This window comes from Gambusia affinis, linkage group LG15 (assembly GCF_019740435.1).
Source record: "Gambusia affinis linkage group LG15, SWU_Gaff_1.0, whole genome shotgun sequence".
Lineage (NCBI taxonomy): Eukaryota > Metazoa > Chordata > Actinopteri > Cyprinodontiformes > Poeciliidae > Gambusia > Gambusia affinis.
In genome coordinates, this window is record NC_057882.1 from 18,569,752 (window position 1) to 18,597,670 (window position 27,919).

Consider the following 27,919-nt stretch of genomic DNA (forward strand, 5'->3'; position numbering starts at 1 on the left):
CTGGGTCAAAGGTCAGCTTAAGCTGGTATATAAGCTGAGAAATCAAACCATGTATTGAGTCAAGATAAGCCAAAAGTCAACAGGAGGCAATGGTGGATGGGTAAGAAGTGCAGACTTTGGACTTCCCTTCCCTTGCTGTGCTTCTTGGACTCAGCGGCGGCACGTCGGCTCGTCTGCCTTCTTTCACAGAAAAATGAAAATTGATTTTGCGCCTGTGGACGTGCCCCTCCAAAGGAGGCTGCAGACTGCAGCGGTGGGCCAGTGGGTCTTCTCCTTCCTGGGTCTGGGTAAGTGCTGGTGGGATTTGCTAAAATGCTGGATCATCTCCTGATAGTAGCACAAAGGTCAACATGAGAGTGCATAAAAATGTGAAGTGATTCGTGTATATATATATATTTGTAAAGGTGCTAATAATTGTATAACATACAACATTTTTTGCATCACAACTCCATCATATCTCTGGTTATTGATTCAAATCAATCGGCGTTAAATGAACTAGTTTACCTCTGATTTATAGTTTTCTTTTGCAAGACATGTATTGTGTAAAACAATGTATGTTTTTACACAATATCTGTGTCAAATTTGCACTTATATCACAAAAATTTTAATCTGATGGATTTCTGCAAACTCTACTGCTGAGGACATTTGCACAAAGCTTCTTTCAAACTCTCAAGCTGTCATTTACTTCTGGTCTGAGGTTGACAAAATAAAGTGGGGGGAAAAGTTGCTCTTCTTTTTTATGTCTGTTTCAACGAGTAGATTACTCATAAAACCCAACAATGAAGATACTAGAGATTGACATTCTTATTTGTCATCAGATTTTATGCAATGTGAGCAACAACACTGAAGCTGGAAAGAAATGTGTCACATTGAAATGATCTACTAAAATTATGAAATAAGACGTTATGCTTTCAGTATAATTACAGTTGGTAATGATTCACTTATGAGATCAAGTAAATGTAGAATATATATTTTTACATTACCAATAAGACCATATAACTTCACAGTTATTGGGTGTCTGAACAGATATGCAGACAAGGATTTAAAAAAAGACAAAGAGCAAAAAGGCTTATGGTATCTCTGGAGGAGCTGCAGAGACCCACAGCTCTGTTTGCAGGACAACTGTTAGTCATGTGGTCTACAAATCTGTCTTTGGTCATAAAGGTGCAAGAAGAAAGGCAAACCATAAAAATTATAGCGCATTGTTGAACTTTTTGAACATTTCAGATGTAAATACCATGTCAGAGTGGCTGCAAACGTGAGCAGAGGCCGTATTAGACCCAAACAGAACTTTAACCTTCATGCAAAACACTTGTGTGGAGAAAAACTAGTACTGCACATAAAAATATATTTCTATGTCCTTTTTAAGTCAGACATTTAAGACAAGGGCCTACACTGATAATTAGGTTTTCACGATTAAAACAGCTATCTGGAGCTATCTGGAGCAGTTCACATGCTCCTCATGTGAACTGATAAGAGTCAAATCTGGTCCCGTTTGCTGTATCCTGTAGTGCAATAACCCACACTCACTTTTCCAGGTCAGAAAGGACAGATTAGCACGACTTGTTTCTCATGTTACTATGAAGCTCTTCATGTTTTTTTCTGTTCCCCCCTCAGCACCTACCTGCATTATCTTGTTCTTTTACCTCCTCTTTACTCGCTTCTGGCTGATCAGTGTGCTGTACGCCACCTGGTGGTACTATGACTTCGACACGCCGGCACGAGGGGGTCGCAGAGTGGCCGTTTTGCGTGGCCTCAAAGTGTGGGAGTACATGCGGGATTATTTCCCCATCAAGGTGAGAAATAGCTTCAGAAAAAGCCATTCCACATATTTATTCTCTCTGTGCTCTCACTGATACAACAATCTGTATTTTAGTCATTGGCGCCAACTAACAGTCTACTTCTTGCTTTAAAGATGCTAACCGGCGCTTTATTTTTTGTTCCACTAACACATGTTCACTAACAGCAAGATAAAAAAAAAAACAAGCCTGAGGGTCCAAGTAAGAAATTCCACAGCAGGATTTCACAAAATAGAAACCATTTAAACTGAGAATTGAAGAAAAAAAAATGTGCCAGATTGTGTGTATTTGAGTTAATGATATCACAAGAGAATCAAGCTGATCGGCTGGTTTTGACTTTACAAGGCATTCATGTTAGACCTTTTGTCCAACTGTGCCAGAGACAACAACCGTCTGCAGAGTTTTAGCTGTAACTGGTGAAAATCCATTCATATTCCCGTTTAAAGGTTTTCCATCTGACGATTTTCTGTAAACTAAGTCAGTAAGTCTGGCTTCTGGATGATAGGATTATTTGAATTGTTGATCATTTCAACAATACAAATAATCTTTATTTTTTATTTTTTTGACGTTTTTTGACATTGCTGCTGGTTTTGCGATGTCAAAAATTTAACATGCGACTCGCTTTTGCGGGTAAGCAAGCCAAAGCAACATCAACTAATTTAGCTGATGTTATAATCTACAACCACCATATTTGGATTTATGGTAATAAATAATACTATGAAGGTTCAAGCAATACTTATTTTGTAAGTAATTAACTATGTAAGCATTTTTACAAATCACACTAACTAACGCAATTACAAAGAAACTGCTGAATATCATTGCTCAGCAATGAGAACATTTGTTTTTTAAATTAAAGTGAACCTTGGACTTATTCCTTAGACTGTGTTTTTATTATTTAAAGTTCTCTTCCGAATTTAACATCTAAGTTCTCATGGCTTAAATTCTGCATGTTGTTGAATCCCAGGAAACTACTTTGCACGTAGAAATACCTCTGGAACTTTGCGCAAAGGCTGGAAAGAGCAGAAACTGCCAGAGGCAAATTAGAACTGTTTTGGTGCTGGAGGTTTTGCACCAAAACAGAGGAAATGCAGACCATCCTACATCATCCTATTTTCTGATTTCCTCAGGCTTTCTATCACCTGTTGCTGCAAGCCCAAAGAATCTTACATTAGTGTTAAATAAAAAAACTAACTGCTTCATATGAGTATGACATAGGCTTATTTTTTTGTATCTCGTTGTGTCCCTCTGGTGGTCATGAATGAACGTTGCCTCCCTAAAACGTGCAAACAATATACAGTCCCTATAAAAATAGAAGAATTCACACAGTTATTAAAAGTTATGAGCAACGAAATTGAGATTTTGTTGACACAAAAATAACGTTAAAGTAAACCTAAAAACCTGATTTCTACAAAATAATAATTAAATAAAAATATTCAACAAAAAACAGGTGATTGCATAAATGTTCACCCCCCTCAAGTCACTATTTAGATCTCCATTCCACTCATTGTGGGACTACCTGCACCACCTGACTGGACCTCTGCTTAATTAGGTCAGCCACTTTAAAGAGGGTAAATAATTACGTAATGACTCATTTTATGTCGTTGCGTAACACTTTTTTATGTCACACTTTACATCCATAGTGCCTCAACAGACATAAAATGACATGAGAATAACAAAGCTTTTGTACAAACAAGGAGTCTGTAGGTCTGTGTCTCATGCATTTTAAGTTTGAATGTGTTTGTTCTATATTCAGTGAACTGACTCAGAGTGTTGAGTGTCCAAAAATTTTACTCAAAGGTGTTTTGTAGTAAAACTATAACAAAAAGTAGATTTTTTCACCCCAAAAGGATACTCAAGGAAACGTAACTAGTTACTGCCCATCTCTCTGTCTAACACACATAATGACAAACAGCACATAGACAACCTACTGTGTCCTTAACAAACTTCATAACATTACATGGAGGTTTTTCTGTTGCTAGGGAAGACTTTGGACTTCCTGATAAGACCGAGTGCAACAACAATAACAGCGGTCAAGTAGCATGTTAGCATGATGAAAAGGAGCTGACACAGACCATGTGTGTACTTATTATTAGATGTGTATCTACTATCTATCTGAAAACTGCAGCAGCTATTTATTTTAAACGGAAAGCCTACAGTCAGTTCACAGCTTCATAGAAAGGTGACAATTTAACCAGAATTATTAATTTAAAAAATTGTGGATGAAGATCCGAATTACCCGTTGACTTTAACACATTAATTTACATGGACTTGTTCAGCTGAACCCTCTCAGTCAATCAGATTTTACAACAGGCAATCCAACTGTCCTAATTGTGCTTAGTTACGCAATAAGAAAAACACAACAATAAACTAATGTGCTGAAATAGTTCTTGCTGAGTATATTAAAGCTGCAGTGGGTACATTTTATATACACAAAAAAATGTTTTTATACATATTTGTGGAAACTTTCACTATGTCATGACAGTATATGAGACAAAGAATCTGAAAAAAAATCTACCAGTCAGAGCCAGGAGGAGGGTCTTAGCGTTGTCAATCACCCTAATATACGTGCTTCTCACTCCCACTCATTTTCTCTCTGCTGAACTAAAGCTCCACCGCCACAATAGAGCCTACCATGAATGAACAAGCTAGTTAGCATAGCCACCAATGACAGCAGATGAATATATATATATATATATATATATATATATATATATATATATATATATATATATATATATATATATATATATATATATATATATATGCGCGTTCCGTACATAGTAGCAGACATGACATGGAGATTAAACTTAAAACCCTGACATCATAAGGAGAAAATAAGAAAAATCTTCAAATATCTACAAGGTGTCGTCACACACACCGACATTCGCTACATTTCTGTGCCTCTTCTCTGAACTCATCTCCTGTGGGCAAAGATACTAAATAAAAGTATTTAAGAGATTTCAGATGGGGGGGAAAAAACCCCAAAAACGTCAACCCTTTTTATCCACTAACGTTAAAGTAAATCATGTCCTGCATCATCTGACTACACAGTGCATTATCTTTAACAAAGAGCCCATGCATCCAAAGACAACCAGGGAGCCTAATTAGTTGCATTGCTGTACTTGTACCCACCATTTCTAATTCCACTGGGTCTGCAGATGTGTGTTCACACTTAAAAGAACCAAAATGAATGCAGACAAGACAGTGACGCAGATTCATACACCACTTGAGGAATATAGAGTGTATACTTCGCATGTAGATATGACGGAAAATGATGACTGAATCCCTGAGGTCTTTTTTATTGAACTTTACTGTAAAAGAGCCTCCCTAATAATAAGCCCCTTCATTTAAAACCTGCCTTTTGTGTTAGCGTACGTTGTCTTGGACTAATATTTAAATTGGTTTGATGTTTTGAAACACTTATTTCTGACAAACACGCAAAAAGAAGGACACGTTAAACCCTTTTGCCTCTGAAAGAAGGTTTGGAACGAACAAGAATCCCAACCTAACCTAAAAAAAGACTAGATGTTTTAAAACTGACGCCTATTTGTATTAAGCCCCCTTTACGCTGTCAATACAAAATAAAATATTAGCCACGTATCCAGTGATAAGTAATAGTAATAGGTTTCAGACTTGGGCTTGATGCTTAGTGTTTATGACAGTCATGTGTTACTTAAAAATGTCATCATCTGCTCACTGAAAATATTCAAAGTCTAACAAAGAAAATTCTACCAGTACTCTTCATTAAAGGTAATTTATTAACTGATTGGTTCCATAATCCACAATTCGCAGTGTTCTCTCAGGATCTTAAGTATGAATTTAACGATAGTTGAGATTCACATAAATTCTCCCTTGAGCTTTAATACAAAGAGTGATTTGGAACTTACAATGCATGTGCCTAGATTGATCCATTGATTTCGAGCCTGATTTCCAGTTAAAATTGATTTAAAATACTAATGTGCAGTGGTATTTTAGCAGAGGTTTACAATTTAAGAGTTGAGCAAATGCAGCCATTTTTTTTTTTAGTTAAATCGGTCAACTGATGTCCTCTGCACATGGGCTGACATTGGACACGATGGACACCAAAACTGCCCAGACAGGTTATCCAAGTGCACACCCTGACTTTTGTAGCAACAGTGTAGTGACCCCATGCTTCACGGGTTACAGTGAAGCAAGTCTAATTATTAGGTGGGGGCGAGGGTTAGATGTAACAGAGTGCACAGTCCCCGAAGTAGCAATACTGTAACTCTGTTGCATCATATCCAAACTTTGTTGAAGCCAAGATGCAACAGAAAAAAAAGTTGGTGCAGCACTAACTAAATGAGACAAAATGAGGGCACTCAGTTCGCTTACAGTAATTTATCTAAATGTACAGTAATTCAAGCTTACACAGCAGACATAGAGATTAAAAAGTCATGATCCATCTCTGGAAAAAAAAAATCCATGAAATTGCAAAGTTTTCTAGACCTTTTTGGGGAAATTATAAGCATATTCTAATTTGTATTAATCAAAAACTCTTATGTGTGAATGTAATAACGCTAAGATGACAATAATGTGTACTGTCAAGTTACTTGTTTTGCTAGTTTAGTTGCTTGGAGATAAGTGGTTTATCTCCAAGCAACTAGCATTTAACACTGTGCACACACATTTATAAACCGTAGCAATAACTAGGCAAACATTGTGAGGGAAGGGTGGACATTTAACTAACCAGGTAAAAATATAGCAGATATGTACTTGTAACAGCTACTGAATGACAAAGAAGTAAGCAATTTATCAAACAAATTAGCCAGTGTGAGAACTAGTTAGGCTAAATCTTGATTCCTGCCGTGTTTGGCTAGCTAGCCTAGCTGCTATCACTCTGCACGTTGCTAAATAACCAAAGGAACAGGCAATTTCATCATATTAGCTTTACTGTGTCCTTGTTTCTGTCACATTTTACGTCTTCCTTTTTTCCTAGGCACCAGAAATTTGGCTTTAAAATATTTCTTGACTTTTCTTTTTTCTTTGCCAACCAGCATATCATTATCATTACACATAGCATGTAGGTATGTTAGATAGTGTGACTTTTGACGAGTCTGACCTTAAAACAGTTAGCAGTGGTTAGTCTCGGAGACTGTTAAGCTGGAATCAATGTCAGCTCCAGATCCAGGTCCACCCTTCAGAGGTAATTAGCAGCATTTACTTACCACTGCAGTCCAAGTACCAGCAGTCATATTTGTATACTTACTCACAATTTGAAAACTGTGTTATTAAATGAAATGAAATGAGGTTCATTTGTTCACTGTTGCCCTCGCAGCTGGTGAAGACAGTCGACTTGGACCCCAGACACAACTACATCTTGGGTTTCCACCCTCATGGCGTGCTGGTAGCAGGAGCCTTCACCAACTTCTGCACCTGCGCTACTGGCTTCCCGCAGCTGTTTCCAGGCCTCACCAGCTACCTGCTGATGCTGCCTCTGTGGTTCAGAGCTCCATTCTTCAGGGACTACATTATGTGTGCTGGTGAGGCCCTGACAAGTTTTACTGGTCAAATTTTCCATCCTGCTGCTTTTTCATATCCCACTTATACGGAAGAGGATTAGGGCCACCGAAAAAAAATAAAAAACTCTGACTTTAAAGTCAGAATTCTGAGATTAAAGTCAGAACTCTGACTTTCTGACTTTAATCTCAGAATTCTGACTTTAAAGTCAGAATTTTTTATTTTTTTTCGGTGGCCCGAATCCTCTTCCGTACACTTAAGACAATTTTTCAAGCAACATAAAAATATACTTTATTAGCTTTAGTCCAAGTGTTCCCTGTTCCAAACTTGCAGGTTTGATTCCGTCTGACAAAGAAAGCGCTAGTTATCCACTCCGCAAGAAGAAAGGTGGGAGTGCTGTTGTGATTGCTGTTGGCGGGGCCCCAGAAGCCCTTGATGCTCATCCTGGCACCTTCAATGTGCTCCTGGCCAATAAGAAAGGCTTCATCAAAATGGCAATGGAGCATGGGTTAGTGCAAAAAGCCCCGGGGTAAAAGCTAATTGTATGACGGCTGATTCTCTGAAGTCCTTCTGTTTTATGGCGCCAGTTCAATTATTTTGAGTTTCCCACCATGTCTTCTTAAAAACAAAGACGTTTAAGTCACTTGCAGAACATTTCCAAGAAAGGAACTTTCCTTCTAAGTTCTTCCTAGAATAATAACAAAAAAATCTGTGAGAAATTGGTTTCTTATTTAATCTTAAATGTTATGAATTACATCATCATTTCCTCAAAAATGTTTCAGAGCTCACCTGGTTCCAGTTTTCTCCTTTGGAGAGAATGAAGTGTATGATCAGGTGGAAAACCCCAGAGGAACATGGCTTCGGTGGACACAGGATCGGCTGCAAAGCATCATGGGTATCTCCCTGCCTCTTTTCCATGCGCGTGGTATTTTCCAGTACTCCTTCGGCCTGATGCCCTACAGACGACCAATCTATACAGTTGGTGAGTAAGCACTGCTCAGTCTTTGGGGATACAATGAGCAGATTTTATGCTTGTCAAAGAATATGTAATTATTGAAAAAGTCGATAGGCTTCATCTACATTATGTAGTGTCTCACTTCAGTCACAAATCTTGGAGGAATTCATTTCATATGCGACAGAGCAACACAAAGTACAGCAAATTTGTGAGATGGGGAGAAAATGACCCAAAACGACAGAAAATTTGTAAAGAATTCTGGATTTATACAGAGATCCGGACTTTATTTACTAATTAGTTGACTTCTACGGGCAATTGGATAGACAAGATTTTACATACTGATATTCAAATTAAATTCCAAAACACTCTGAATTTATTGTGAATTGAACATTGTGTCATTGATGTTCAATACATCAGTAGCCTACATATTGATTATCAGCTATAACAGCAACTTTTATGTTGGATATCAACACTGGCCCACATTTTCAAATCGGTGCATCCATGTTTGTGTATCTGTATAGGCATAACCACTATGGCAAGGCACTGTTTATTACCATACGTGCAACATTTGCTGACGAGTTTAAGCAAAGAGCATTTCATCAGTCAGATTTGACTTGAACACAAGCACTCACAGACATCCACATAGCCTAGTCCTGTGATGCTGGACGGCATGCAGCCCTCCTGCACGGCACCTGCTTTAGGTAAACATGCCTCATGCAACGCTGCACACTGGCTGTTAGCAGCACCTTGTCGCCTCTCTGCAGTTGGCCGGCCAATCAAGGTGGAGAAGAAAGAGAAGCCAACCAGCGAGGAACTCAACGCCCTCCACCAGCTGTACATGGACGAGCTCAGCAGTTTGTTCGATGAGCACAAAGGCAACTATGGAGTAGACAAGGATGTTCATCTGAACTTTGTCTGACCTTGACCCGAGCAGGCGGGGAATTGAACGGCTATTTATATCTAAAGCTCAGGTTCAAATAGAAGCTTTAAGTGGTGTCCTCTAAGTGGTGGACTTGCCATAACACTCCTAGTGGGTTTATTACCTACACAATAATGCTTCCTGGTATGTCAGTCAGTGTTGAATTCAGATGAACTGCAAAGATTGACTGCATTCGCTTTAATTTACATGAAAATGTAATTGTGGTTAGATGATAAATAAACACCAAGAATGTTTTTTTTGAACATTTACTAAATAAATGATTTTTTTTTGTATGGCTAATTTATTTGTGTTTATTCAGTCTGATGCTAAATATTCTTTGAATCAGTTTTTTAAAATAAAGTTTTAATGTACAAACATTTGTTGTCCGTTGTGATTCAGATGAATAAATTTATTAAAGTATATTGAATTCGTATTCTGTAGCTATAGTTTCCTGCTGCGTAAAATGTGTTTTAGCTAATTCCCTCAGATTGGAGACACAATTAAAAGAAAAGGAGATGCCCTATTAGCCCCACTTTGTTTTGCAGGTTTTTAGACTGGTATTGGACTAGGCCATGAACCCTTTCAGAACATATGAGATGGTCCGGACTTTGTCAGGACTTCAGCTCCCTTGTGGTACACAAAATTAATCTCCCAGTGAGACAGAGCAGCTGAAAAATTCTGCCGATATCTGCTGCTCTCTGTCGTTTTTTTGTCTAATGTTCGAAGTCCACTTTTTCACTTTTTGTCGTTATAATTGATTAATTCATTTATATATAACATGTTTTGCAGACATGCTATATAAGTTGCCAAACAAATATAGGTTCGTAAAATTTAGAGGTGAGTCAATTTACAACCTTTTTGTGGCACTAGAGAAGCCCTCCGCTTTCCCACCAAAAAAGAACAAATCATCTTTTTCTGGAGCAAATGCGCTACTTTTATATCACTTATATCTCTTAAAGGAGCATCCGTCCGTCTGTCCGTCCCTATAATGGGGTCGGGAGGTTCGCTGGTGCCCATCTCCAGCTAAAGTTCTGGGCGAAAGGCGGGGTACACCCTGGACAGGCCGCCAGTCTGTCGCAGGGCATCTTAAAGGAGCAGTATAATGTAAAAATTACTTTTCTGAGTCAAGTTATATGTTATTCCCTCATCAAAAACACACCTGGGGTGTTGCTTTGATTCTTTTATGTGTGTGAAATCCAGCCGCTCAGCTGTGCAAAACGCCTGGGTGGACCGAGTGCCGACTTCATGGACAAAGCTTCTCATCAGAGCTACCGTTTCCAACTCCTGAGCTCCAACTTACAGAGCAGCCCTCCCCTACTCAGCTCCTTCAGACTAGCCAGCAGCAATTAGCAAACACTTTGTAAAACTGAGCATCTCCTCAGCTCATTATATGAGCTACGTCTCAGTGCAACGCTGGTAAAATGTTGTTACAGAGTTAATAGAGGAACAATGCTGTGACGACTTCCTGAAGGCAAAATTTCAGAAACAGGAGGAGTTTTTAAAGGAATAGAGGCCTAATTACAAGGCGTTAAATCATAAAATCAAATTTCTTTTAAGTCATATTTGATATATGCAAATATCAAATGTGTAATATACTTTACATGTTTTTATTTTAATATTTTATTACAATTAATTAGTGCAATTTTTCATGTGCCTGATTTTTGGGACCCCTTATCCCCAGCCACTTGCTCTCCGTAATTCATGTAGCTGGAATAAAGTTTCAAACTAAAACTAAAAAATATAATTAACTAAGTCAAAAGTGTAGATTTGATTTTCTTTTGGGTTAATGAAAAGAGATGTGCTGAGAAAGAGGGTAGAGCCTGTTTCCTCAGACTATCTCCAGCCTGTGTTAACACACACAGACTTTGTGTGTTAACACAGACTATGTCTGGGTTTGGGGCTTTGTGCAACGCCTGTAACTTTCTGAAACAACATAAAAGACGTTACGTTGCATCACTATGTGGAGACGTGATCCCAGAACACCAATAACCTCTGATTTGGTAAAAATGCTATTCTCTGGAGTCAAGACGTGCCACTTTTTCAGAAGTTTTCTGAAAAACTTCAGAATATTCAAAATTTTTTGCACCTTTCCTGAACCTGGTATTATTTCTTTTTTAAAATCCGCTACAAGTTGCTACTTTTAAAAATAAACTAATTTTAAAATAAAAATTAAGTGTATTATTACTTATTATAATAATAAGTAGTAGGATAATTGTAAATATTATCCTCAAACATACTGTAACATTTCCCATTTCTTTCCCATAATTTTTTGTCACTTTAATGAGAACAAAATTAGTCTTTTTATAAGATATTCATTTTGATTTTTTAAATATAATTTTGCTGATTTTAGTACTTACTACATCCTTTAAAAGAAAATGTTTACTTAGTGTCTTTTTTCAAAGTGTTATACAGCATTAAATTAAATAAAGCCATGTGAAGCCAGATAGCCTAGCAAATAGCCTGCTACCATGCTACCTAAACTGTCAAACTGCAGTTCACAAACAGGTTTGTATGTCGCAGTGGTGCGGTGGCGCCTCATAAGCAATCTAACAATTCTTAATGCAGCCATTTGTGATTTGATTCCAGACTTTGGGACTTTTAGCTGCATGTCTTCCTTGTCTCTTGCTGCCTAACGATATAAAAGACCACCAAACCTGTGGACTTTTTTTATTAAATGGGAACAATTTGCCTGGATTTATTCTGGCATCTCTTACGCCTTACAAACTCAGTTGTTATATTGTTTGCTGTTGCTGTTTTATGCTAACCACATCAAGATTTGGCCATAGTCTTTAGATTTCAGCTTCCATTCCATCATACTACCTGAAGGTTTTTACATGTTTACTCTTGAACAATAAAGCAAGTCTATTATTTTTTAAGATCTGCACGTACGCAGATCAGATGCCTATGAGTCTGAGGCATCTGATCAATAAAAATTATTCTGTATTTGTTTTAAACCTGATAAGGCCGTCTGTGAACTTTGGCAGAAGCATGAAATATGAGACAGCAGTAAGTACTCCGATATTTCCACATTTCACAGGGGGCAGAGCGGACAATGTCCCGGTCATTACAACACCGTCTGGGCACAGCTGTCTGAGTCTGTGCTGGGCTTTACAAAAACGCTGACTGTGGGAAAAATTTACAGCTGAGATTCGATGCAAAAGATCTAACTCACCAAGAAATAAGCATCCACTTTGGGAAAATAATAGATTTCTGCGTAGAGACGAGGAGTGTATTCATACGGCAGATAGCTCAGGAATCTGCTGTGTGGAGAAGCTGATGACTGATGTCAGGTAGCTCTCAGGTGGGCTTGAATGACCCAAGGATAACAACATTATTGACTTATTTTTCAAGTCTCCGATCAAAGTACAAAGGAAATCACTGTTCGTGGAATCGTGCAGTACATCTTATCTTAGCTATTTTCTCACAAAAAAAGACAACAACAGCTCAGAAATATTTATATTCCAGATCAGTTTATAAATGGGTTTCAGTTGACATCTGGGACATAAGATCCAGCTGCAAAACTCGGCTGTTTTATTAGAGCTAAATAATACATAAAATTTTATCTGTCTGTGACCTTTGGCTTCCATATGCTTTGGCATTGCTCTGAAGATTTCCTTATGAAATGACTGGAACAGTTGATAAGACCCTTGTTAATCCAACTGTAACTCTTATTGCCCTGCAGTTTCAGGACACAAAAATCCTCAGATTTTAAGCAAAAGTATGCATTTATTTATTGAACAGATTGCATTATTAAAATGTTTAATTTTGAGCAGATAAAGAGTATTAGTCATGAATTATGTAAAAATTAGATCAATAAAAATTAAAAACTAACCTAAAAAGTGAGACAAAAACCCCTTAAATTTAGCCTCAAAAGTGATAAAATATTCGTGAAACCGAATGACGGACAGCAGGCAACTGAAATAATTCTAATGTGAAAAGATATTATACAAGTGCAGAGATGCACAGTTGCATTCTCGATGTGGCAAGATGTTTCTCAACACCACTTTCGTGTCAAGGACAGTTTCATAGATTTCATATGAAACTGTCCAAAATTCACAAAGGCTGTGAATTTTGGCCAGGTCCATTCCTGGTGTCAGTTTGGGGAAGAGTTGCATCAGATACAAAGTACAGCAGATTCTTTCGAATGATAACTCAAACTTGTTTTAAATTCTGCTGAGGAAAAAGTCTGATTTAATAGATATAAAAAAGTAAAAAAACAATGTCATCAGTATCTCTTTTTAATTATTGTTTTAATAGATGGTATTCATAATTGATTTGGCATCCTTTGATATGTTAAACTACTTTAAGGTTAAGAAACTATTCTGTCTCAATCTGTAGATCAAATAGATATTACAGATTTGGAAACATTAAGTGACTCTTTGGTCCTGTGAGAAGGATACACAGTTTTTAATCTTTCCAATGAATTATTCCTTTCTGGCCACATATTTAAAATCAGCACAGAAATTAATAAATATATGAAGGATTTTCTAGAGGACCAGTAATTTATATAATCGAGATTTAAATGTATTATTTATCAAACTCAGGTCTATTTATTATTTGCTTTCCATTGATTCATTAATAAAAGGACAAACACAAACAAATCAAAATCTAACAAAGTAAAAGTTAGCTCAGAGTTTAAGTTTAAGTTAGCTCAGAGTCATCACAGCGTACTGAACAACCAATCAGAGAAGAATGGGTAATGTAAAGTTACAAAATGTTAGATAGCCATTAAAAAAAAGATTCTAAGAAATGTCATTGCCCTGAGTTCAAAATAAAATCCGACCATTATGATTGTGAGAATGACTTTGACATACAGTGACATGCATTTAAACAATATATCACAGGAAATAAAAAAACAACTGTTTACTCTTTCTGCTGTCGTACATCAAGATGCTATCTCTTTGAAATAAGATAGTGTTTTCACTTGACTGAAAGTCTTGGAGGAAAAATGGAGAAAAGCAGGTCTTGTCGGTGAAAGGTCAAAGGTGTATTGGTGTGTTCTGGATGCAAGTCAGAAAACATGGCTGAACTCAGAAGTGACAGTAAACACAGTAGTTTATACATGTTTTCAATGTGATTATTATCCATGGTGCCTTGCTGAATAGGAAACTCTAGAAATGTAAATATTTAATCTTTTTTTATATTATTATTGTTGTTTTATTGTTAAAAATAACAAAAACAGGGAATAAAACTTGGCCTGTAATATATATTAATGGTTGCACCCACATCTACTGCTTAGGTCAGGAATCACACAGATATGTGTAGATTATCAGTGTCAATTGCATAATTGAAGATTGTAAAATCACTGGCGTCATCATGTTTGTAACACAGTGAACAAAATGTGGTTTAGAACCAATTAACTTATTTATGTCTTCGCAGTATTTTTTATTTTTTTGGTTTGTTCATTTGTTAGTTTGGCTTTTTGCTTTGTAATATGAACCTTACCTGTCGCGTCCGGAATAGGGCTACCATCCTGCAACCTTTAGATGTGTCTCTATTGAAACACACCTGGATCAAATAATCTGCTCATTACCAGCCTATTGCAGAGCTGATTGGATGCTGGTGTGGGAATTCAGACATTTTGGGGCAGAGATGCATCTAAAATTTGCAGGACGGTAGCCCTTGAGAACTGGACTTGGAAACCCCAATAGTCCTCAAAGCAGCTGTCCTGGGTTCGATTCCCCTTAACTACTTCCTATTTCCTAAAAAATCTTGAAAAAAGAATCAAAGTTTAGATTTCTGCTATATTTTTTTTTCATTTGTGGTTTCTAATAAAGGAAAACAATAAAAATTCAAAACTTATCAGGACTCCAACGCATGTTAAGAATTCCCTCCACCTGATGCAGAGGTGGAGGCCGGACTGTTTTCACCAGCGGCTGAGCTGACCCACGTGACTGCCCTTCATAAATACACAGAGACTCCTCGTCTCGCGGCCACTGCTTTTAACAAGTTTTGCCACGCGCGGCTCCGCGTGTTCCCGCACCTCGCGGACGCTCTTAAACTCACCGGTAAAAAGCCTCGAAACATCTCTGTGCTCCGTCCTCTGTGCCCTGAATAAATGCCCGCTCGGCTCTCCAGTCAGCTGCTGCTGGACGCAGTGATGTCAGAGGAGCTGTAGATTCAGAGCCACAACCAGCAAACACCTCACGGTTAGTTGTTCTGAAACACGTCAACCAGCGACAACAAAGACGCCTGAGCCATGAAGACGATCCTTGCTGCATATTCTGGAGTCCTAAAAGGTAAGACTTGATTTTTTTTAAATTTTTTATTGCATTTTGATACGAAAGTAATGCTCAGAGAGAACAGGGATGGTCCAGTTAGGATTTTTAGGATAAAGACACGAGTATTTATTCACAAATGCTTAATTTTGGAAGGTAAGTGTGCTAAACATTTTGCAAAGATGCAAAAATGCTGCATTTTTGGTATATTTATGATGAAACTGTCAGTTGTGCAGTTTTGGAGAATTTGATTTGTATCCTCTAACTTTCATGCATTCATAGTTTTGTTTTTATACATACATATATATATATTTAAGACTAGTCATTGGCAGCAGCTGAATATAAATATGAAAGAGCAAGATTGAGCTGATTGTTTTTGTTATTATAAAAAAAAAAAAAAAGATTATTGTTGCGCTAAATGTTTGTCATGTCACCCAAAGTTAAACATTACTCAAATCAAATAAAGACCTCTGTTCAGTGTCGCTTTGCTGTATTTGAGTTTAGTTAATCTATCTTTGCATAACGTGGCATATAAAATGTGAATAGTAATAAAAAGCGAGTGTTTCACTCACTCTGCTCTTGCTATTTTCTTTCTTCATGCTGTATTGGTTCTTGTAGTTTTCCAGCACTAATTTCAAACCAACGTTGCCTAAAATTTGAGTGATGAGTGGTGCCCCTTTCGTTTCAGTACCATCGTGATCTTTGCTTCTTTTTTTTTTTTTTCTTTTTTTTTTTTTTGCAGCTGGTAAAATCCCAAATTTGACATTTTGTAAGTGGGAGGGAATGTCTATAATCCTTTGTTCAGCCAGTTAACTGCTCATGTGCAGCAACAAGACTTTAAAATCATGAGTTAGGTAAAGAAAATGAGCACAAAAGAAGTTAAAATTGTCCCAGAAATGATTGCTATAAGTAATAATATTGTCGTTTTGAGTCGAACTAACATAAAAATAGTAGCATGATAATGCTAGTTTTACCGCTCATAGACTAATAAACTTAAATTTTGTACAGAATACTTCACATATATCCAAATGAAACACAACAACCAAAAACAATGAATAAAACGAAAACACCTGAAACCATAAATCAAATGAATTATCAAAAAACTACTAATCATCAGAATGGAAATGATTGATCTCTTTTTAAAGTATCATGCGATTAATTGATTAATTGGTTATTGCAGCAAGCTTAACCATATCTTCTGTTATTCACCATTATATGGGCTGAACCTGCCTTGAAATTTTACAGATCTTTAAAGCACGTGTTTTACTTATCCCTAGAACAACCACAATGTACCACATCTGCATCTAAACTGTGTTATCAAACTGAATATATGGGCACATATCATTATTTCTATAAAAAGTCAGACATTCATGGTGCTGTAAAAAGATGTCACTTTGAACAATGACCTGTGCATTCAAGGAACTTTAATAAAAATTTCAACCTTCTTCTAGGCTCTGTTTGCACCACATGAGGTACAGGGTGAGATGCTCACACACAGATGTAAACACATGTCTTGCTAGCCTGTGCTCATCAGCAGTAAGAGCCCCATAACAAAGAGTTGCACCTCTGCAATTCCACCTTTTTATTTTTTTTTCCAGATATCTGCTAAGCAACGCTATCAGGACAGGAATGTAAATAGATTCCCACTCCAAACACTAGAGCCAAAATATAGATTTCCCCATTTTCTCCCGGATTATGTTCATAAAACAATTTGTGTGCAGTCTGATCTATGTGTACAGTAATAAACTATTTATTTATTTACGCTTATTTTAGTCCATTAAAGTGGGCCCTCACCACCTCATAAACACTGGCACAACAGCATAATAAAACTCCTGATATTCTGAGGGCTTTTTGGTTTTTGTTGACAAACGGCAAATTTTTCCTCTTTTGCGTACTCCTTTGAAAACTTTCTGAGGAGAATCCCTCCCTGTACAAATGGAAGTACAGCTCTAGCCTCCAGCTCTGAGGCACATTGAACCAGTGGGAGTCTTAAGTAGCTGCAGCATCCTAGTTAACAAGTATTTACTAGCTGTGAATCCTGGAGGGAGGTTATTTTCAGCGTCCCTAGATGGGATTAGATGGCAGCGTATTCCTGGTTCTCTTCCTTCATTGGCTCTCAGCGTGACGAGCTTTAGTAGCCGTTAATGTGGCCACTTTGTCCTCAGTTCTCACATGCCCAGTAGCTGATGCCTTTGACGGTGTGGAGCAGCCAGTAAAACGTGCTGCTGGTGAGCATTCGAGGCAGCGGTCCTTTCAAATGAAACGACTGGACACTGCCTTTTAGGAAATCATTAACTCTTTGTTTAGTTTAATGTCCTATTTGGATTCGATTGAACTTAGAAAGATATTGACCTAATCTTGCATACGTTGTGTCCACCCAGGCACCGGCTCCAGCATCCTCTCCTCCCTGCAGGATCTTCCGTCAGCGCTGTGGCCCTGCAGCTCCAGGATGGAAAAGCATCTGCAGGTCATCTCTGTGCTGCAGTGGGTCATCTCCTTCTTAGCCATGGGTGAGTGTTTGTGTTTGTTAGCTCAATGGTCTCAGCTTAAGGACGGACGTTTGGTAACTTCAAGCCCCTCTGCATCTAGGTATTGCCTGCACTCTGCTGTTGATCTACATGTTCTGCACCGATTGCTGGCTGATTGCTGCCCTTTACACCACCTGGCTCATCATTGATTGGAACACCCCGAAACAAGGTTAGAAAACAAATGTACGCATGAGAGGACGGTGAAACCTGCTACTTCTCCGTCACAGAGTGCGAACCTACGTGAGGGCATGCAGGAACGTTGCTGGGTTGTCATCATGACGTCATATTAAAAAGTACAGTGACTAACTCTGTGTTACCACGGTGTTGGGTAAGCTCTTTTGTAACGACGGACAGAAACAAGGAGTGCATTGTGAGCTGAATGGTTTCCCTCACAAAATCGTCAGAACACGGTGCACTTCCCATTGGTAGACTTCATGGGTAAATGCCAATCCATCGACTCTCTTGGTTTCCTGTTTGCGTTTATAAAAGGAATACATTTTGTACTCTCCTTTATATTGTCTTATAAACAAGTCAGTGATGCTGTGAAGCACAATTCCCATCAGAAATATTACACAATACAGGCATTTATTTTGTCTCTGAAGGACAATAAATACAGCCCTCTGCAGTTCATTTTATATTGTACTTCTTTTCACTTGGTTCTCAATTAGTTAAACAGTGTTTTTCAGCGTGCAGCCTCCAAATATTCAGCTGTAAAGAAGAAAAGTAACATTGGCTTCATTTTTCTTTTCTCTTCGACTCTGTTTAATCAGTCAGTTAAAAGATAAATACAAATGAGTTTGATAATTTCCACTTTGAGCTATATTTTATTAAGGGCAGTTTTGCTTACGGAGACATCATCATGCATTTTATTTATTCTTCTTGATTGTCCCATTTTGCATATTTAAAATGTCTTCTGCTTCCAGTGTTGCAAGTTTTTTTCGCAAAATTAAAGTTTCTTAGTTATTCAGTGGACAAACATGCATCATTATGCCATTATCATTATATCACTTTTACAGGGTCTCAAATCGATATTATCATACATTGCAATTTTTCTGGGACAGTTTATTGTCCAGTAAAATTTAAGCCTATTTGTGAGATACTGTTTATCTCCTGTAAAATAGCCCTATTTTTTTTAGGTGATTTAATGAAGCAAGCATTTTTGATAAATTTACAAGGGAGAGTAAGTTTGTTAGCATATCTTGTGTAAAAAAACAAAACAAATAAAAGCAGCAAAAAGGCCTTAAAATATGGCAACGTGAGGCTTGTGTAAGGATGTTAAAACCTCATATAAAATGGTAATTCCAGCAAGTACAAATATAATTGATGGGAAATATACAAAAATTTTTGAACATGGTATTTTATTTAGTAAACAGAAATAATTCTGGTAATCCTAACTGACCTAAGAAGATAAATGTTTGGTTTGATTTCCTGTCACACAGTGAGAAAAAGCTCAAGATGCCATCAGATCTAAAGTATTTTGAATATTTGAATATCAACATGACTGGAAGTCATCCTTGGTGCTAGTCTTCATTTCTTTCTGTTTAATGAAATCTCATTTTTCTCCCCAGGTGGCAGGAGGTCTTCTTGGGTGAGGAACTGGACAGTATGGACGTATTTCCGAGACTACTTCCCCATCAGGGTAATTATTAATTGAGCTAATTTGAGCAGCTGCAGACTTTAAATATCAGGAGACGATGCAACCAAAAGAGAAATAAATCGTTGAAACTTTATTTGTTTTCTGACACTGCGGACAGAGTCCGAACCGAATGACTTCAGCAGCTGTGTGCATGTCTGCTATTATCCAACAGATAAGGCTTATCAGTTGTCTGCTGCAGCGGTGTCCCTTGTCCCGTCTTAATGATGGAGGGTTTATGTTGGCTTGGAGTTTGAGCCTTTGTTGTGCTTGATAGTCCTGTTGTTTCTGACCAGGGCAGGGTGTGATCACCAACTAGCACACAAACACCCTGTGCATGCTGCCAGCATGCACAGGGTGGTACAGTAGCTGTCACTGGGCGGGTCAAAGGTGAAGGCTGGAGCGTGTTTAAACAGATCAGATAATTACAGTCAGCTGTCGATAGGCTTTCTCTGAATCATCAGCTGGTGAAACTGAAAAATGACAGTTAATGTGATGGTTCAATTGTAGAGATAGAAAACTGTACTTTTAGTTTTTGTTTTACTGGATCAGATGTATAAAATATCATGATGTGGTGCCACTGATATTCTAAAGCAACCAGTGATGGCAGTGTGGTGTTTTAATCTTAAAGTTAATCAATGATTTTGTGGGTTTTGATTGAAAAATCTCAGATAATTTTCCTCTTTCAAGAATTCATGGGAGACTGCCAGAGTAAGTCGAACTGGATCAGAATCCTTAAAAGTTCATTGAGCTTAAATAGATCAGAGGATGTCATAATTTATAATTGATCGTAATTTACTAGTATGTGAATTCTTCTGAAAAATGAGACTGAAGAGATATTGATTATTGTCACGAAGGAGGAAGACTGTACAAGACGTTCTCAAATGTAGGACATGCAGTTAGAGGATTTGATGTGTTAAAGCAGCAGCCTAAACAAAAAGATTGATTTAAGAATAAAAAAACCTTTTTGAAAAAATTAGAGAATGTAATGTATCCATTGACAAACAAAAACCTAGTTTTCAGTTAAATTAATGCAAGGCAGCTGAACTTTGCGAATCGTATTGATTTGTGCTGTTTGTCCTGTGCAGCCACTCGTCTTTGCCCATTTCAGATCCAGCGGGCATCCCTCGTGTTTGTCTTGCGTTAGAAATATCAATATGACTGTAAGTTGCGTACGAGTCAATGCCAAGCTGAAATCCACACTTGGCTCTTGAGGAATCAATTGGCTGAAGAACAAGCAAGCCTTATCTATTGTGATCAAACGACTGTTATTTATGAGCTGGAGGCTAACCAGTCAAAGTCTGAGAACATGTTTGTGTGGAAGTGAACACATCAGTAGGTTTGGATTTGGATCAATTGAAAAGTGTCAGATTAACACCCCCCCAAAAAACCAAGGAACCTTTCAGATATTGATGCCCATTTGCTTCAGTCAGTGAATCTTTTCTCTACATCTTACCTTTTCCTGTCCAGGATATATCGACTCACGGCGCTACATTAGCATTTTTAAATGTGATCGCCGTTAGCTTTGTCTTGCTACGATGAAAGCCTTGAGTACACAATAGGAGGGATCAATGTGTGTGTACAGCTTTTTGAGCATCTTCTGGGAGGGTTATTCATATTTACAGCTTAAGGACTAATTAAAGATCTTGAAATAGTCCAGAAAGTTAAAAGTTCAGAGTTTCCAGTCTGAGCTGGTGCATGCCATGCGCACTGGGTCAGTAATTTTATGACTGCGCTTGAGGATGGAGAGGAGAGCTCTGTCTGGTTTGAGCTGATAAAGATGTCCTAGTTTTAGTAAAACCCTGGCAGAGTTCCCAGATCCTCAGTAAAGACGATTTCTAAAAACGATCACAAATCAGTCAATGTCGTTTTGTTGTCTAATGACTTCCAGCCCATTAAAAAAAAAATAAAATAGAGAAAAATCACTGAAACCCAGTCAGTTATTTATGATGGTATTATACTGTAAACTTAGGGCTGGGCAATAAATCAATAACAATATGTATAACGATAAACATGTGATCAATATCAACACATCTGATAGAATATTCACTGTACTCTGATTCAGGACCACACAGCATTCTGGGAGATGTAGGCAGAAGAAAAGCCTTTAGCTGTTCAACCTCTCATGACAATGTGGGTGGCATCAACTGACTCATCCATTCTTGGTTACCTAGCAACAACCTGTCGAGTAACAGCAGTGGTTTCAAGTTTTTCCACCGTCAAGCCTCATAAATGCTTAAAAATGAACAACAATGGTGTTGTTGTTTATTTCCTGTGATAAAACAGGAAATGCCATACCACCAGTTTGGCAGCATTTTAGATATTTAAAAGAAAAAACTAATCAATAATTATCGACGATCATCAGTGTTGACTAACATGAAACTCTTATACAGTAATAAGTTTTTCGGCCATGTCCTCCAGCCCTTTGTAAACTGTAGTTCTTCATAGTTCTTCCTGTCTATATTTATCTCCAACATGGCTATGGTTGTGTTAAACCGTCATACAGATGTATGGCAACCAAATTCATCATCTTTCTGTTTGTCTTGCAGCTCATTAAAACCCATGATCTGCTCCCGAACCGGAACTACATATTGGGCTACCACCCTCATGGTATCTTCTGTTTTGGTGCTTTCTGCAATTTTGGGACGGAGGCGACGGGATTCTCCAAGAAATTTCCCGGGATCAAGCCATCCCTGGCGACCCTGGCAGGAAACTTCCGCTTGCCTGTCCTTCGAGACTACCTGATGTCTGGGGGTGAGTCGCTGGAGTCGTGTTTGATAATGCTGATAAGCGTATTTGTCCGAGAGCTGACCCTCGTCCTGTTGTCCAGCTTTAACTGTCTCTGTTTACTTCGATCTGCTGATTTTACTGATTTTCATAGAGCTCACAGCACTCTGAGGGGGTTCTTTGTTCTATTGGCTTTATCTTTGCTCATTGATACATTCAAGACACTTGGGTTACTTCAGGGCACTGGGTATGTTGTTTTGATGGAAAGGGATCTCCCACATTTCTGTTTTTGCATATCTTTAACGTAAACCCTCTTTTCCACGTCAAGACATAATAAAAATGATCTGATTTCTTCCCCATTGCAGGTATCTGCCCAGTGAACAGGCACTCCATAGACTACCTGCTCTCGTGCAACGGGACGGGGAACGCTGTGGTCATCGTCGTCGGAGGAGCAGCAGAGTCTCTGCACTGTGCGCCCGGCATGAATTCTGTCACCCTGAAGAACCGCAAAGGCTTTGTAAAGCTGGCCTTGCAGAAAGGGTGAGCGTCCGCCGTATTACCCAAACACGAACACGCCTACTCACCTGCACGAACTTTAAGATCTCTGAATACGAGCCTCAGGCAAATCCGTTATGAAAATGTCTCTGCTGTGAACCACAGGACTGAATAAATCCAGGATGATTAACCTTAGGAAGGTTAGAAAGGCCCAGAGAGAGAGAGGTGCTGCCAAATCTTTTATGAATGTGCCGCGCTGTGTTGAGCACCTCGTGGCATGGACTACCATTTCTGAAAGGTCGAACTGCGTTAACCGCTTCTGACCTGCGGTCGGCAATACATTAAGCGCCATTATTAACCGCACGGTTAAGTCATTTTGGTTTGTATCTCTAGCCCAAACATGGCAGGATTATCCTATCACTGGGTGCACCTTTTTTTCTAAGAAGCTTAGAGCTTGCTGGAAAAAGACATGCATTTATGAAGACCTCCATTCATAGCAACTAGATTAGCATTGTAACCCACATAAGCCAGGGCTTGAGTTCAGGGCGTTGGAACACACTTCATAGAACTAGTTAAATGTGATTTATAAATGCTCATAAAAGCATTTATAAATCCTCAAGATTGTCCAAACTAGCTTGAGGACGATGTTCTTGTAAAAAATTAATAAAATGAAAAGATTTAAAATACTTCAACAAAATGTCAATCCTGAAAGTTTCCCTTTCATTCAATCTCCTTGCATAATTTTTACACCTCACCAGAACAAAAACTCAAGTGTTTCCCCAGAACAGGCTGCTGGTGCCAACGGTGTTCTTGTGCAACCGAAACTGACTTTAGGCAACTAGTAAGCTGTAAACAAAAGTATAACCCACCTTCTTTTGGATGTGTTACTTTTGGTTGTTAAATAAAAGCAGACATGTTAAAATTCACATGTTTGCCACGTCTTCCGTGGAGCCATCTGGTGTGATGATTTTTGTTGATGCCACGTCATTTATGGTTGTACTGATAGAATGGTTGTATAATAATAAAAGCATAAATACTAATAATGTAGGCTGTAAAACTAACTGAATGGTTGGGTGCAACAGATGGTGATCGGTGGGAAAGAAACGTTTATTAAAGGAGTTTCTAAACCAGCATTCACTAGACACCACTGGAGGCTAAATATTTCTTTAATTCCTCTCTTTGTAGTTTCTGATTGGTCTTCAAGAATTGGTTGAGTAACACTTTCTTTGTGATCGCCTAGGTCCGACCTTGTTCCTGTGTACTCGTTTGGGGAGAACGACGCCTACAAGCAGGTGATCTTTGAGGAGGGGACCTGCTGGAAAGCTCTGCAGAAAAGGTTACAGAAGATGTTGGGCTTTGCCCCTTGCCTTTTCTACGGCAGCGCCTGGGGCATCGTGCCCTTCTGCAATCCCATCACCACAATAGGCAAGTTTGTCTGCAATAGATTTTGGTTATGCACTTAGATACCCTACTTCACACCACTTTAAACTTTTTCATATTTTATCACATAGCAGCTATGAACGTTGACTGTTATATGATAGACCAATGCAAAGTGGTCCACAAGTGCAAAGCTGAAAGAAAATTTTTATCATGGTGTTCAAAGATTTTGCAACAAAGAAAATCTGAAAAATGTGCCGTACATTTGCGCTCAACCCCCTGAAACAATGTTTAACACAACAAAGTTTCATTACAATTTTGTTGGGAGTGTGTCTCTACCAGCTTTGCATTTCTAGAAACAAATTACAAAAATGCCTGAAGCTCACATTATTTGGAGAGAGTCTGAATATTAATGTTCAAGTTTTGCCTCTGATTTTCTTTTAACTGGACTTATTATGGTGTTTGACTAGGCCTTTCTAGTGTAGGAATTTTGCTGTTCTGTTGTCATTCTGAGACAAGAGAATAACTTTTTACTTATTGGTGCCCCATGAATTTTTAGTTCCAATATTTTTTTTGTACTGTATAAAACTCATAGATTCATATCAGGTGAGTTGCATAAATATTTTGAGATTTTTATGAACATAAACGATACTCAAGTATTTTAAAATTATTATGTTATAGTACTTTCTAAAATTTTATTTTTTTGAGAACATGGAGCAACTGGCCAGGGGACATATTAAATCTATTGTAGATCGGTTCATACTCGCTGATGTATAGGACTATTTATTAGACAGTGGATGGGGCACCAAAACTGGCTTCAGCCCAGAGGCCCACATGCTTGAAAATCGGGCCTTGGATAAGCGTTGCTGTACTGCTGAAATTAGAATTTCCACTCCACTCAAGTTTTTTTAGACCCTCTTCAAGATTTTTTTAACATTGTTTCTTTCCTTCTTGTTACAGTTGGGGAGCCGATCACAGTGCCTAAAATTGAACACCCAACAGTGGAGATGGTGGACCTGTACCATGAAATGTACGTCAGGTCTCTCCAGTGCCTTTTTGACAAGTACAAGACCCGCTTCGGTCTGAAAGAGAGCGACATCCTGCACATCCAGTGAGAGGACGAGGAGCTCCTGCTGACCTTCCCTCCTTGCCCTGCTTCAGTGGCCTGGTTTATGTCTGGACAGTGAAACCGTACACATGTCGACGTCTGGTGGAAAACAAACAAAAGGTTTTCATACTGTACACTTGCACAGCTGTAGCTTGAGCTCAGGAAAATAAGTCTGGTTTCAAGAACAGGCCTCACTGCAGAACTTTTCTTTCTTTTTCTTTTTTTTTTTTCTGGACAAAGTTACACCAAATACCACATCAAAAGCTGTGCCTTTTTGGAAGAAGATTTCTGATATGCACTGTCATCAGTGCAGAGGAGGGGTAACCTCCACTAGATGGAGCTGTAAAGTTATCTGGAAAACCTGCCAACGTCTTCCATTACCTATGCATTAATATACTACTTCTTGTACGCTTTAGAACCGTATAACATGCTAAATGCACAAACAATGCAAGTGGAAAGCACCACTTTAATAATGGGTCAACAAGCCCAAATGTTAATTGAGCCAAAGATGTGTTTTGTCCCCTCAACCCTTTCGAATGCATTGATTAGATGTACACAGAAAGTGTACATTTTCTACAGGCTGGATTGTCATGGTTAATGGACAGTACACATGTGGTTGTAATAATTATTGCCATAAAGTATTAATTGTATTCAGCTGAAGGGATAAAGCCTGTTTGACTTGTCCTTTCAAGAATATTTCTCATGCACTTTTTTTTTGAATACTGATTATTCTCTGGAGATTGTCTTAGAAAAATGCCTTTGATAATCAGATTCTGCTCTGGAAGAGACTTTTCTGCTGCTTTGCTTTATGTTCTTGTTTCTCTCATTCCAGGTTTCAATTTGAGAAAGGTGGCACTCATCTATGCAATGAAAACTGAAAATTTTCTGTCCTCAAATTTCTTTCTTTTTTTTTTTTTACGTTTAGAGCAGCAGTTAGAAAGTTGGGGTCAGTTAGAGAACTGAATGCCTGACACCTGATGGTTCCAGTATGTCGTGTGTCGCAGAACTGTAGCTTAGGTGTGACCAATGAAAATAAGTAAGTTGATATTAACTTGATTCTTGGTACATCTTTGAGTTCAGTACTTATTTGAAGTGAGGTTCTGTTGAACCTTTCCAAGGAGTCAATAACTTGCCTGAAATATTGAATTTTTTGGTACCTCCTTTAGTGTATTTGTTGATCTTGGAGACCAATACCAAAGCATACTTTTGTCTTAAAAGAACTTCAGTCTTAAAAACATGCCAACTTTATTTTTATGAACCTTTAAACCACCGTCATGTTTGCTTTGGGGTGTTATTTACTTTGAAGTAGATGATTACTTACACAGGAAATGGAGGCTGGAGATGGTGTGTCACCAGCGATTGTCCTATGTGCAACATTTGACGTGCTTAATTCACAGTAACAAAGATCACTGATGGCACTCTGCTTTCTACCTGAATTTCCTGTGTAAATAAAAATCAGATGTAGTGTACATAATTGCCCAGTGCAAGCATAACGATAGTTCAAGGGGACATGAAACTGCGTTCAAGGAAATTGCTGCTTTCTTTTGAGGTAGGAGTTGATTTAAGAAAGCAGAAGTCTGTTTTGGTTTTTGCCCCTCGCTAGCTAGTTGCTAGCTTTAGCATTAACAACTAATCTGGATTTATGCAAAATAAAGTTTGTGGATGAGATTGATTTCTTACAACCTTTGAACAGAACCTTACTTAAAATATGTGGAACTATCCCTTTAAGTTATTTGGTATTTACAGGCATTTCTAGCCCCTTCCTCGACAAAATAGGGAATCATCTGATTCAGTAAGTCTGCGTCTTATGAATGACGGTAGTTGGAGAGCAGTTTCCTCTTGTCTCAACACTGTGACTTCCTAAGAGTAGGGAAATCCTTGTGATAAATCTCAGAGCAATAAAAAAACAGGAAATGCCTTTATGATGAACATTCTGTCTTCCATTATTTAAAATAAATTTTTTTATGTTTTCAAGAGACTTGGTGTTCTTGCCTTTTTTAAAAAAAAACCCAAAACAAAACATTTTCTGCCTGTTTCAGTTGTACTGTTGAATATCCTGTACGTAACTGAGACTCAAACATTTTGGATAATTAGAGTATCCCATTAACATGTCAAAAGTTGCTCAACGAGAAGGAACAGACACTGGTTACCCAGAATCTACATACCTTGGTGCAAAAGTATTCATACCATTTCAACTTTTCAATATTTGGTCACATCACAGCTATAAACTTCAGTGTATAAAGATTTCAGTCTTTAATTGTGCAAGGTTTGCAGCTGTAATGGCAGTGAAGAGTGATTTATTTATTTTTTAAAATCTTTATCAGATTTGTATGAGAAATTAACCCCCAATAAAAGAAGTTACATTTTATGGTTCCAACAATACAGAAGTGTGAAAAAGATCAATAGATATAACTTTTGGGAAAAAATACAGATGTTTAAATCACAGCATTTGTTTGGCAAAAAATACTTAACTTCTGTTTTACCACCAAAAGCAAGTCTGTTTTTATATGCATGCTTACAGAAACAAACTAATCAGAATCAGAATTCCTTTATTGCCTTTGTGCAAGAATGGATAACGAAATAAAATAAAAAAAATCAATAGGTCAGCTAAAATCCATATAATACAAAGTCCTTTGCTTATTTGCAAAAAGATGCAATGTGGTGGTGTCGCCCCCTGGTAGT

At 38.0% G+C, this 27,919-nt stretch overlaps 2 protein-coding genes across 2 annotated transcripts; both read left to right on the forward strand.

The window, feature by feature from the left end:
* Positions 1-74: 74 nt before the first annotated feature.
* Positions 75-9,528, forward strand: mogat2 (monoacylglycerol O-acyltransferase 2). The gene is made up of 7 exons (XM_044141454.1): positions 75-100; positions 190-287; positions 1,618-1,796; positions 7,096-7,300; positions 7,611-7,785; positions 8,060-8,259; positions 8,997-9,528. The coding sequence occupies exons 1-7, from the start codon at positions 90-92 to the stop codon at positions 9,149-9,151; spliced, it is 1,023 nt and encodes a 340-aa protein (XP_043997389.1). The 5' UTR covers positions 75-89; the 3' UTR covers positions 9,152-9,528.
* A 5,202-nt stretch (positions 9,529-14,730) lies between these two features.
* On the forward strand, positions 14,731-27,215 carry dgat2 (diacylglycerol O-acyltransferase 2). Its single transcript, XM_044141453.1, has 8 exons — positions 14,731-15,390; positions 17,751-17,879; positions 17,959-18,066; positions 19,466-19,536; positions 22,080-22,284; positions 22,623-22,797; positions 23,993-24,177; positions 25,090-27,215. The coding sequence occupies exons 1-8, from the start codon at positions 15,351-15,353 to the stop codon at positions 25,242-25,244; spliced, it is 1,068 nt and encodes a 355-aa protein (XP_043997388.1). The 5' UTR covers positions 14,731-15,350; the 3' UTR covers positions 25,245-27,215.
* Positions 27,216-27,919: the final 704 nt, after the last annotated feature.

What these genes read in the sequence shown, in the direction of transcription:
- dgat2 (XM_044141453.1), top strand. Translation starts at nt 15,351, where the DNA reads ATGAAGACGATCCTTGCTGCATATTCTGGAGTCCTAAAAG. An exon ending in ATATTCTGGAGTCCTAAAAG is followed by an intron (nt 15,391 to 17,750) that starts GTAAGACTTGAT and finishes GTGTCCACCCAG; the next exon opens with GCACCGGCTCCAGCATCCTC. An exon ending in CAATCCCATCACCACAATAG is followed by an intron (nt 24,178 to 25,089) that starts GCAAGTTTGTCT and finishes TTCTTGTTACAG; the next exon opens with TTGGGGAGCCGATCACAGTG.
- mogat2 (XM_044141454.1), top strand. An exon ending in CTTCTCCTTCCTGGGTCTGG is followed by an intron (nt 288 to 1,617) that starts GTAAGTGCTGGT and finishes TTCCCCCCTCAG; the next exon opens with CACCTACCTGCATTATCTTG. An exon ending in ACGACCAATCTATACAGTTG is followed by an intron (nt 8,260 to 8,996) that starts GTGAGTAAGCAC and finishes GCCTCTCTGCAG; the next exon opens with TTGGCCGGCCAATCAAGGTG.